We start from the raw sequence: 12,500 nt of genomic DNA, 5'->3' as shown, positions 1-12,500 counted from the left end.
CCAAGTCGCCTTCACCCTCACTCTCACCACCAGATCGACTCTCCTGCAAGAATGAAAAACACATATTAACAAAAAAGAACATTTCTATTTACTACAAAACACGTTTATAAACCTATTCACATACACACAGACATGTAAATATATGTAAAAAGTATCAACAATTTTGGATAACTATCTGCCATCTTTTTAAAATCTCCTTTTTCTCCAAATCCAAAGCTCTGACAATTAAGCCAATAACACCAAAAACTAAACTTACACAGCATAACTTAAGCAAAATTGATCACTGTATATTTTGGAATTAAAATGTGCTACAGTCTGGCTCCTACTGACAAGTATGTCTTACTATTTTGACAAACTATCTCATAGTTAATTCTAATGAATTCAGAGTATAATTTAACTCTTCCCCCCAATGTAAACACACAGGCACAGACACACACACACACACTCTCGCACATGCACAATTCATAAAACCTGAGCACCTAGATAATAAAATCAGCCAAAGAAGTCTAGTTTGATCACATTTGCAACCATCCCACATCCTCTACACAAAAGCCGCAGCCCTATACACCTACATTCCTTCCGGAAAACCAGTTGCGCCAGCGCTACGAGTCTCCCCAACAGCAGATAAGTTAAAAGTTGAAAACTGTGATTTTCCGCAAAATTATCACGACTTCGGAGCAGCCACGGGAAACAGTACCTCCGCCTCTCGTTCCGCTACTCGCAAATTAACGGAAGGCGTCAGTCGGCGCGTTTTTATAACAAATACGAGTACATTCGTATCTTGCACACACCCATTCTGACTGACTTCCGTTGTGATGAGACGGGGATGGTACATGATATAAATCATAGTCCACTATGATAAGAATAAAAATATAAATGAAAGAGAACGAGAGAGAGAGAGAGAGAGAGAGAGAGAGAGAGACAGAGAGAGAGAGAGAGAGAGAGAGAGAGAGAGAGAGAGAGAGAGAGAGAGAGAGAGAGAGAGAGAGAGAGAGAGAGAGAGAGAGAGAGAGAGAGAAAATAAGGGGGGAAATACACGAGTTTCAAACGGGAAGGATGGAACGCTTGATATGCAGAGGTGCGTGACGAGCATAAAACATGAACAGAGACGTTAACGAGCAGCACCAACCGGGAGCCCAGCTGTTCGTCGAGGAACACCTTCCTGTCGCACACAACGACAAATCCCGTAGCGAGGGCGTGCTGGACGAAGTGGGTGCCTGGACAAAGACCATGAACAACTCCTATCTCGTATACAAACGCGTAAAAAAACCGGATTAGCCTACTCAAGGAACTTATAAAACTGAAGAAAATTCGAGGGTCATTGCCGTTCACATAAGAAATACATGACGTATAAGAACGCAAACACTAAAAATACCACAGAGAGAGAGAGAGAGAGAGAGAGAGAGAGAGAGAGAGAGAGAGAGAGAGAGAGAGAGAGAGAGAGAGAGAGAGAGAGAGAGAGAGAGAGAGAGAGAGAGAGAGAGAGAGAGAGAGAGAGAGAGAGAGCAGGCGGAAGTTATGAATGGAAGGTCTAATGAGAATGAATGAAACATTGTGAAAGAAGATCCTGGAAGAACAGAAGGCGAAATGCGATACCTTTTGTGAAGACCGAGAGGAAAGATAAAACACGGAAATGGAGGCAGCATGAGAAGACGAGAGAGAGAGAGAGAGAGAGAGAGAGAGAGAGAGAGAGAGAGAGAGAGAGAGAGAGAGAGAGAGAGAGAGAGAGAGAGAGAGAGAGAGAGAGAGAGAGAGAGAGAGAGAGAAAGAGAAAGAGAAAGAGAGAGAGAGAGAGAGAGAGAGAGAGAGAGAGAGAGAGAGAGAGAGAGAGAGAGAGAGAGAGAGAGAGAGAGAGAGAGAGAGAGAGAGAGAGCAATGCAAAGAGAGGGTTTGAGAGGCAGGTGCATGAAGAAGGGTAAGAGAAGTTCAAAAGCCGGGCCGAGTTGAAGCGGGAGTGGCGAGGGAGGAAGAGGGGAGGAAGAGGGGGAGGGGAGGGAGAGAGAGAGAGGGAGGGAGGGGGGGGAAGAGAGAGAGAGGGAGATGGAGGAGAGAGAGAGAGAGAGAGAAACGAGAGAGAGAGAGAGAGAGAAACGAGAGAGAGAGAGAGAGAGAAACGAGAGAGAGAGAGAGAGAGAAACGAGAGAGAGAGAGAGAGAAACGAGAGAGAGAGAGAGAGAGAGAAACGAGAGAGAGAGAGAGAGAGAGAAACGAGAGAGAGAGAGAGAGAGAGAGAGAGAGAGAGTGAGAGAGAGGGAGAGAGAGAGAGGGAGAGAGAGAGAGAGAGAGAGAGAGAGAGAGAGAGAGAAAGAGAGAGAGAGAGAGAGAGAGGGAGAGAGAGAGAGAGAGAGAGAGGGGCGAGGGAGGAAGGGTGGGTGCTGCAGCGTAGGGAGCCTAGCGAAGCGACGGAGTCAGTGGTGTGGAACCTTGGCCGCAAGTCTTACCCCCTTCTACCCCCCCTACCCCCACGTCTTGAGCGTCGCTTGAATAAGGGGGAGGTAGGGGAGGGGAGGGGGGGAGGAGGGAGGCAGTGTTCCCAGACGGGTCAAACAATGTTCACGTGAGTCCTGAGGTTCCTCAATGAAGTAACGCACAACCCCCCAATCCACCAACAACCCCCCTCCCTTCCTCCACTTACCCCACCCTATTCCCGTTCCTCTCTCTCTCTCTCTCTCTCTCTCTCTCTCTCTCTCTCTCTCTCTCTCTCTCTCTCTCTCTCTCTCTCTCTCTCTCTCTCTCTCTCTCTCTCTCTCTCTCTCTCTCCCTCTCCCTCTCTTCCCGACTCGAACAAGCGAAAACCAAAACGAGTTCCCGAGATCTGCCGAGGAACTGTCAAACGCCAAGCATGGCAAGATGACAGTTTTGACAGCGTAACGAACAGGCAAGTGCGAATCATGCGAGAGTGACAGTGACAGTTACCGGGGGGAGGAGAGGGAGGGGGGTTAAGGGTTACACCAACAGTAACAGACGCATTATACACTCAGGAGTAACGGTAACCTTCACATACTTCATAGCGACAATGGTGACGCGGCAATCTGCAGGTTGTTACAAGGGGACTGACGCGAAGGATTATATTTAATGCAGGGCAGAATAAATAAAAAATAAATACTACAACAATATAAAGATAATAATACACACAATAACAATAATAATAAATACAATAACAATAATGATAAAGAAAACAACAATAATAATAATGCTAATAATAAAAATAATAATAAACAAATAACACTAATAATAACATAAATAATGACAATACTAATAGAAGCGATACCAAAAACAACACAACAAATAACAACAACGACAACACTACAGCTACCAATACGAAATTCGTCACATCAAGAAGGGCACCTCCCCCACTGGTCCCAAGCTCGGAACATCCCGGTGCCCGAACAAAGCACAAGACTCGTCCAGCTATGCAGTCTCAACAGTGAAAGTTGTCCCCACGCAGGTAACACAATATCCTAGAAATAAAATTAGAATTCGACTTCCAGCCTTCGCTAAGTCTGAGGGACAGAGGGAAGGGAGGCGAAGGGAGGGTAATATAAGAAAGGGAAGGGAAGGGAAGGGAAGGGAAGGGAAAGGAGGGGAAGGGAACGCAAGGGTGCGGAAGGGAAGGGGAAGGAGCAGGGGAAAAGGTTAACGAAGGGAGAGAGGGAGAGGGAGAGGGAGGGAAGGAGAGAGGGAGAGGGAGGGAAGGAAAGGGGGAAGGAAAGGGAGAGAGAGGGAAGGAGAGAGGGAGAGAGAGGGAAGGAGAGTGGGAGAGAGGGAGAGGGAGGGAAGGAGAGAGGGAGAGAGAGGGAAGGAGAGGGAGAGAGAGGGAAGGAGAGAGGGAGAGGGAAGTAGAGAGAGAGAGAGAGACATAGAGAGAGAGAGAGAAAAAGAGAGAGAGAGAGAGAGAAAGAGAGAGAGAGAGAGAGAGAGAGAGAGAGAGAGAGAGAGAGAGAGAGAGAAGGGGGGGGAGGGGGAGAGAGAGAGAAAGGAGAGAGAGAAGAGAGAAAGCGAACGAGAAAGGGAAGAAGAGAGATAAATAGGTGAACAAGGCTGAAAGGAGAAAGAAGGGAAATGAGAGAAAGGAAAAAAAATCGAGGGACAGGCAAAAGGGTAACGAGACTATCCTGACACTCTACTTTGAGCTCGAGCAAGAACTCAAGAAAGAAAAACTTGGATCGCATTTCTCAGATATCCACACACACACGAGGCTTAACAACCACAACACCGAAAGGAGAAAAATAATGAAACAATGTGACGCGAGGGAAGGAGAAAGAGGAGGAGGAGGAGGAGGAGGAAGATGAGAAGGCGAGAGGAGATGAAGGTGGGGAAGGGGGCGAGAGGGGGAGAGGAAAGAGGATGGGGAAGGGGAAAGGGTACTAGAAAGGGGGAGATGGAGAAAGGGAAGGGATAAGAAGACTTGACGGAAAACTAGATGCGGAAGGAGGAGAGGAAGGAAAGAAATGACAGACAGGACACAGAAAAGAGAAAGCGAAGAATGGAAAAAAAGGACATACGAGGGATGCAAATGGAAAACCGAAATTATGCAAGAAAAAGAAAAAAAATGGACACAAAATAGAAAAAAATGATCAAAGGAGAATACATACGGGAGGGGATATCATTATCCACAAGGAAAAGCCCACAATATAACTTACAATAACACATCAACCGAACAAGTCACGCATCTAGACGTAAAACAAAACGTGCCTGGTCGAGTCAACAAAAAGCCTCAGGGCTAATTAGTGCCTCACCATGGCAACAGCGCAGTCCGAGCAGACCACGCTGTCGGTGGCCGTCTCCAAGCACGTGGCGCGGGGAAAGGACAAAGGCCGTCGACGCCACCAGGCACCTGACGCTCTGGTCAAACGCAACTCCTCTTTCCTTCGACAAATATAATGAAATAATAAGATTGATAAAGAAAAAAACGATAATTACAGCCACGCCGGCTCCACGAACGCGCAGCCCCCGAACGCCGCATCTGACAGCTCCCTTCCGCGCCCTGGCGTCACTCGCACGCCGGTGCCTCGGTCTGTCATCCCCCTTGGCATGCCGGTCCCAAGGTCAGGCCACAGTACACACACGCCGCCCTCCTTCGGATTCCCGCCTAGGGGTGACCTCGGCCCAAGTATGGACTCGCCCCACTCGCCTCACCTGTATGTCATGAGGAAAGGCAGGAGGAAGCATGCGCGGGTGGCGGGATTCGAGCTTTCGGATTAGCGTGTGCTTGTTTCATTGCGCTTCGTGTGCTCGGGCGCGCGCGCGCAGGGGTACCTACTTCTGCGAGCGTGCGTGCCATATTGACATACGCATGCACGCAACCATACACGCTTCCCCCCTTTATCAATGCACAGAACAGTACAACGCATAAACCGCTTCCCAGGTGCCCGCTCACCCCTGGCAGCACCACCCTTTCCCGCCTCCCCGCCGAGCCCCAATCGCAGTAAGCACGCGTACAGTTCAGTGTTCTGCGCTTTTAATGAGTGCACTGGCGGCCACCAGGCACGCTCTTGACCTTGGCTGGGGCTTGCACAACGATCGTGAGTTACATAATACCTGCGCCAGTCCGACACGCCGACCGAACGGCCACTGCATGTCCGCCGCCATCCCGACCATCGCATGGCCGCATCCACCCCGAGCACCGCATGGCCGCATCCACCCCGAGCACCGCATGGCCGCATCCACCCCGAGCACCGCATGGCCGCATCCACCCCGAGCACCGCATATCCGCATCCACCCCGAGCACCGCATGGCCGCAACCATCCGCAATTTTCTCTCCATCGCAACGGGGGTATTAATCCGCTGCCACACCTGCCCACCCCTACGGAACAGCTGTTTGGTCGCGTACATCGGTATGATGGCGCGGGGGATCTGTGGGTGTTCCTCGCAGGTGTTTTATCCCATCCGTCCGTGTGAATGTCAAAAGCTCCACCTGGGATTCGGATACACATGTTTTAGTCTAGTTATTGTACTGCATTACAACCAATCATTCCTATTCAACTGACATATATTCGAACGCACAACAATGCACACAAATACGACAAATGTTCTTAACAGCTGATGTGGTACTAGGTCTACAGCAGTAATGGGAGGCGGGAGGCTAAAACGAGGATTTTAAAATGCGCGCGGTAAGAACAGAGGCGATCATATGATTTCCTTGCAAGAAAGCACTATCCTCATGGTGAGAGAATCTGATATAACCACCACACGAATAGAACTATAATTGGGATTCGAAACGGCGCCCAAATCAAGTTGATTCCGGCGCGAATGAAGACATGATGAAGACAGCGATGTTCCGAAGGCAAACCAAGTCAAGATAAAACGCGAGTAAAGATACACTGATAACGAAAAACGCTTAGGAACACGATAAAGAACAGCCCAACAACTCAAGACTATGCGGTAAACCGGCCGGTGCGACAGAGCGAGCAGGAAATTAGGAGTGCGGTACACGGCAAGAGGCCATGTAAGGTGTGTGCGAGGAGGCAGCTCGGTAGCATGACCGGTGTAGCGCGAGGTGCGAAAACGTGTAACGAAAAAGACGGGAATAACAGAAAAGGAAGAAGTGTACTGTTGTCCCTAAACAGAAAAGACATAAACAGCTCAGTGGGGATGACATAATCAGCTTAATAGGAAAGATATAAACACGCTAATCGAAAAAAAATGTAAACAGACGTGGCCGAGACTCGAAACAGGCGGAGAGAACAAGAGAGAAGAGGACAGGGCTTAGAAAGAGGTGTGCTAGAACAGGTAGTACAACGCTACGCAAGATGGAGGGGCCGGGGCGGGTACCAGGCCGGGGGAGTAGGCAGGGAGTAGGGGGTGGAGGAGGGAGTGAGGAAGGGAGGGAGGAGGAGGAGGAGGAGGGAGGAGACAGAGGGGTCTTGGCCGTGACTAGACAAGAGCACCAAGCAGCAGAGGGTTCACTGACTTCATCCTAGCAGTGTTATTCTTTAAAAGCGTCTCTACAACCACCGTTGTTTGGGTTTCAAGGTCATATGGGCACATGCTCGAAATGACTTTGACGTGAATAAACACAAGTAGGTTGTGGAGCAGTGGGGAGGAAAGAGGAGGGAGAGGGTTAACGTGGGAGGTTAAAAAAAACTCACTTGCTGTCCCCTTTCCTGTCAACCAACCTCATCCCCAAACCAGTCAAGCATTTCCTTCAATCGTCCCATTCTAACGCATCGGTTTCCGTGTCCCAGTCATCACATCCACTTCAAAACTCGAAACCGAGTAGTGTTATCCAACAATCGTTTTCTTACAGGACAATCAATTCATTAACATCCCCTTCTAAAACAAAATACTAAAACCACATCATATACATAACCCCTTTTAAAATAAGCACAGTATACACGAACACACCTTAGCATCCCCTTCAAACAGAAACAACAAATGCCAAATACCATAACAACCCATTAAAAATAAAGGTAACAACAAATACCACACCTCATAACAAGCCCTTCAAAAGAGCAACAATAAATACGAAACCCCCCAACCACGATAATGGCAGAAGCAGAACGCCACGAGGGTTTTCTCCCTAAGCTTTACACCAGTGACCACTCTCAACATGGCGCTGGGGGCAGAACCGTTAGGCCACGTTGAAGCGCCGTGCCTCCGCGACGGACAAATGCTCACGGGGCCCCACTGCACTCCTATCATTAGCCACACAGCCGTGAAGTGACGTAACATTCGAAGAACATTATAAAAAAATATATTTGGTACTTATACTATAAAAATACGCTTTGCTTTCCTCTGCCACCATAATCGCCACCCAAGCTAACATTTCTAGTTTATAGAGTTCTCTGTGACCTATCACCAAACGAATAACACGAGTGAAATGAATGCAATGTTAAAAGCACACAATTTGACGCAACATTCCCCTGCTAACAAACAAATTCCGCTGCGCCCGTGACGGCATAGCAAAAGGGACCATAGCATTCTACATGTTACCTCACATACACGCCCGCGCGCCCATGAGTCACCGTCGCCAGCAGCAGCAGCCCTTCCCTCTTTGCCCTCCTTCTCTTTTTGTCCCCCCTCTCTCTCTCTCTCTCTCTCTCTCTCTCTCTCTCTCTCTCTCTCTCTCTCTCTCTCTCTCTCTCTCTCTCTCTCTCTCTCTCTCTCTCTCTCTCTCTCTCTCTCTCTCTCTCTCTCTCTCTCTCTCTCTCTCTCTGTTTGCATTTACCTTCCAAAATATATTTTTCTTTGGCGTATGTCGATATTCCCTTTCCTTTAGCTTATAATTCCTTCCTGTCTCGTATCTTCTCTCCGTTTTCTTCTACTTCTTGTGCCCCGCCTCGTCTAACCGACACTAAATTCTTTTATCTCTCCCGCTAATTGCAATAATGGCTGCTTTAGCCAAGATATAATTACGTCACATCAAACAAAAAGTATCTTCACTAAAGAAAAGATAAAAAGTTAAGATCGTTTTTTTCTTCTTTTAATAAACCTTAACAAAACTAGTTAATGTTCATAAAACTGACCCAGAGAATAAAAATAAACGCTTTGAAATCCTTCGCGGAAGTCCTCAAAGAAAACGAGAGAAAGGAAAGAAAACGAAGTGAAAGAAAACAAACAAAAGAAAAAGGGAAGATCGCCCTGGTCAATGCTCGCTTGAATGGACTGTCAATTCAAGACAAGTTGAGTGACCTCCTTCAATTTCATTTTTTTTTCTTATCCACCGCAATATGTATTTTTCTCCACCATTTCCCATTATTCCTCTTCGAAATCTTGTATTTACTGATATAAAAGAATGAGGCGTGAAGAGAGATCCGTGTGATGCAACAAGTTCGCCTTCGATTAAAGCTGAGAGAGGATCACGTGACCTCAAAGCTGCCGACAGACTCGTCCAACCGAATACACTGGACGTGGAAAGCACACGTACACACATGGGAACGCACACTCGCGTAGACACATACATGCTTACATCTGGAATGAACATACGCGCACATGAGCAAGCTCGAGGCTTTAAATATAATTACGAACAAACACTCACACAAACATCTACCTCAAGTATAACGACACATACCAATTTACCAAACTTTAAAAATGTCTTATTTACGTCCATTACCCTCTGCCGAATTTCATAAAATTTTAATTTTAAGGCATCATAATTTCTCACAAAAAATTATGGGACATTACGTAAATTAATTTCTTTTGAAGCTATATGCACCATTAAATAATTTTGCATATTCTATAATATTTCTCCGCCAGCATATATACATCTGATAACTTTTGGTTCTGCCAACAGATGGCGCTGACCGAAAAGAATAAATGAAAATTAATATCCAGCAACTCTACGCAACATTAAAACGGTTAATATAAGCGACTTTTACTTATTCTCACACATTTCATATTCGAAATGAACACTCAACATACATTTCCCTCTCTCCACCACCTTTGCCATGCGCAAGACAGTCCGAACTCAATTATAGGCCTACCTACGATAACATTTGCGGGATCTAGAAACTCTCGCCGTCTGCCAACTGTGCAATGAATTCTGCAACGCCTGGCCAACCTGTTCTCCCATACCACTTTGTAAACTATCTCCCGTCCCGACTTTATAACCAGTCCCGAACAACCAACTCCACGGCGCGTCTCTTCAATAACCTTCAAACAACCTGTTCTGCGGGAAACCTCCCAACAACTTTTTTTAAAGCCCTTTCCTCTTCCTTTCCTCCCTATGGATATCCTCCTCCCCCTCGCCACCCCTCCCCCACAAACAAGCTCAAATCAACCCCATCCACCCACAACCTCAAATCAACCCCCACAAACAACTTCGAATCAACCTCCCCCCCACAAACAACCTCAAATCAACAGCCTCCCCCATCCACAATCAACCTCAAATCATCCCCCCACACACAAACAACCTCAAATCAACCCCCCACAAACAACCTTAAATCAAGCACCCCCACAACTTCTAATCACCCCCCACACACACACACACACACAAACAACCTCAAATCAACCCCGTCTCCCCCATCCACAAACAAAACACCATTACAGCTACATTAACGCGACTGACCCTTTGCATTATCACCCGCTGTCATGGTCTCTTCCATAACGCTATTGTCTGCTGTCACAATAGTTCCTGTGCGTCTGCCTCTACATAGACAACACTCGCCCCTACGTCGCTCTGTCTAAGTACGCCAAACACCATTCTCCTCCTGCTGTCAGAATCCCGTGCTCTCATAATCACTGAACGAACACGTGCTGCACAGAGGAAGGGGGTGAAGAGGGTGAAACTATCTATGGCCGACTACGCCCCGACCCCATCCTCTTCCCCAAAGCCACTTTCTACTTCAGCCTGGCTCTTGTGCGCTTCCGCTCCGCCATACCTTCCCATACACTCCTCGCCCTTCACATGAAATATCATTTATTTTCTCTCTCTCTCTCTCTCTCTCTCTCTCTCTCTCTCTCTCTCTCTCTCTCTCTCTCTCTCTCTCTCTCTCTCTCTCTTCCTGTCTGTCTGTCTCTGTCTCCCTCTCCTTGTGGAGAAGAGCAAGCATTTAGTCACGATTTGGCAAGGATACAGTATGCTCGCACCCCCAAAGGCATGCAAAGTGCGCGAGACAAACTAAAATATCCGCACAAGTACAAATGCTTTAATTAAATTTAAACCAATCCAAGTCACCACACGATGTCAATGGTAACACAGGGAACATCTCAACATGGATAAAAACAGTAATGATAAAAAGAACAACAATAATAATGATAATAATATAAAAACCGTACCCCACAATTACCCTTTCCCGTATTATGTAACTACTGCGACCCTCACCTGTTAGCGGCGCGGAGGACACTAACAACGCGAGACAAAGCAACCAAACAAATACAAAACAAACACGCATTTAGGAGCAGCGAGGAGCCTAAGGGACTAGGGACGCTCTCCACACCTGCTCTCCTGTCCACGACGATCCTGCTTTTCCTTCGCACATTTTGGCGAGGGACACAGGTGAATGACCTTCAGAGACACGCCAAGGCACGCTAGGTCAATCGTGCAGGATCTTGCAACGCAGACCAAGCACACGGCCATGAACGCTTACAGGCGTGCGTATGTACAAACATCCAATCAAGTATCGTAAGTTATTCGCACTGAAATTATCCACGTATCTTGTCAAAGAAACCGCCCAGGAAGGAATAAGCTGGGAGTGGATGGGGGGGGGAGAGAGAGAGAGAGGGGGAGAGAGAGAGAGAGAGAGAGAGAGAGAGAGAGAGAGAGAGAGAGAGAGAGAGAGAGAGAGAGAGAGAGAGAGAGGGAGAGAAAAGAAGTGTATGGGGTTTCTCCGAGTGCCATATACGGCATGGTCCCATTTTTGAGAGTGGTCTCTTTCTGTGCGTGGGTGCGGATACACCGTACGAGTGTGTATGTGAGCGATACTTTTCACACGCGCGCTGGCGTGTGCGTGCGCGTGCGAGTGCCCCTACGCGAATGTGAAAAGCCACGCCCCTGAGCTCGCCATGCCCCTCCCGACGCCTCCCTCTCCACACCATATACACCAAGCGCCTCGCCAACACACCACACCGAAACCGCAACACGACACAATAACACAGGTACGCATTCCTCCCTCACCTGACCAACATACCGCCCACGACCTCGGCCCGGGAGTGGTAGCGGTAGTGGTCATAGTAGTAGTAGTACCTGTTGCCAACGGCTGCCGACGCCCGCTCGAACTGTGCCAGCTGGACTTCACAGATAATCGCTCGCGACGGAACACTTCTCGCTCTCCGTTTTCTACACCCCGACTGGCAATGGCGGCAATGGTTTAATTATGGTGTTCATGGTGTGCGTGTGTGAGTGCCTGGCTGTGGGTGCGTGCGTGCGCGCGCGCGTGTGTGTATGTGTGAGCGAGTGAGTGAGTGAGTGTGCGTGCGTATGGGTGTGTGTGTTTGTGTGTGTGTTTGTGTGTGTGTGTGTGTGTGTGTGTGTGTGTGTGTGTGTGTGTGTGTGTGTGTGTGTGTGTGAATGAGTGTGTGAGTGAGTGAGTGAGTGAGAAAGAGAGAGAGAATGCAAGACAGTGTGTACGCGCATAGCATGAGTGCTTGCGTGCGTGTGAATATGAGTGCAATCTGTGTTGGGTAATGAATGTAGGAATATGTATGAGTGGAGATGTCTGTATAATAATAGTTGTAGTGGTAGTACTTGTTGTAATAGTAGAGAAGGAGTAAGTGTTTGTGGCATTTGTGATTACAGTTATAGTTCAGTAATGCTAGTGATACATGATTACGCTAATGCTGATTCGGTGATTATGATCTACATTAACACAATATTACAATAATCACAATGCCAATAGCATTAACTTTTATAAGTGCTGACAACGACAAATGGTATAACAACCAATACCAAAAAATTACCTGGATTCACAAATAACAATTTCAATAAAAGTTCTAAAACTAATAATAAAACCAAGAAAGCGAACGCGTAAAATTGCACCCGTTATTTTTCAATAAGACTCCCCCCCAAAAAAAAAAAAAATATATATATATATATATAAAATAAAAATAAGATAATATAA

The 12,500-nt window shown here is 47.3% G+C and overlaps 1 protein-coding gene across 3 annotated transcripts in view; it reads right to left on the bottom strand.

Annotated features, from left to right (window-relative positions):
* Window positions 1-12,500, bottom strand: part of bbx (bobby sox) — a 112,739-nt gene that overhangs the window by 15,771 nt on the left and 84,468 nt on the right. For 2 of the 3 annotated variants that reach the window (XM_027381332.2, XM_027381334.2), the window contains exon 2: window positions 1-43. This exon is cut by the window's left edge and continues 119 nt beyond it. In XM_027381332.2, coding sequence (XP_027237133.1) covers window positions 1-43 — 43 coding nt within the window. Of the gene's footprint in view, window positions 44-572; window positions 699-12,500 lie in introns of those variants that run through there. The other variant, XM_070116914.1, reaches the window with a different exon arrangement.

Source organism: Penaeus vannamei, chromosome 39 (assembly GCF_042767895.1).
Source record: "Penaeus vannamei isolate JL-2024 chromosome 39, ASM4276789v1, whole genome shotgun sequence".
NCBI lineage: Eukaryota > Metazoa > Arthropoda > Malacostraca > Decapoda > Penaeidae > Penaeus > Penaeus vannamei.
The sequence above is the reverse complement of the archived record's forward strand: the minus strand, read 5'-3'. Positions and strand labels throughout refer to the sequence as shown.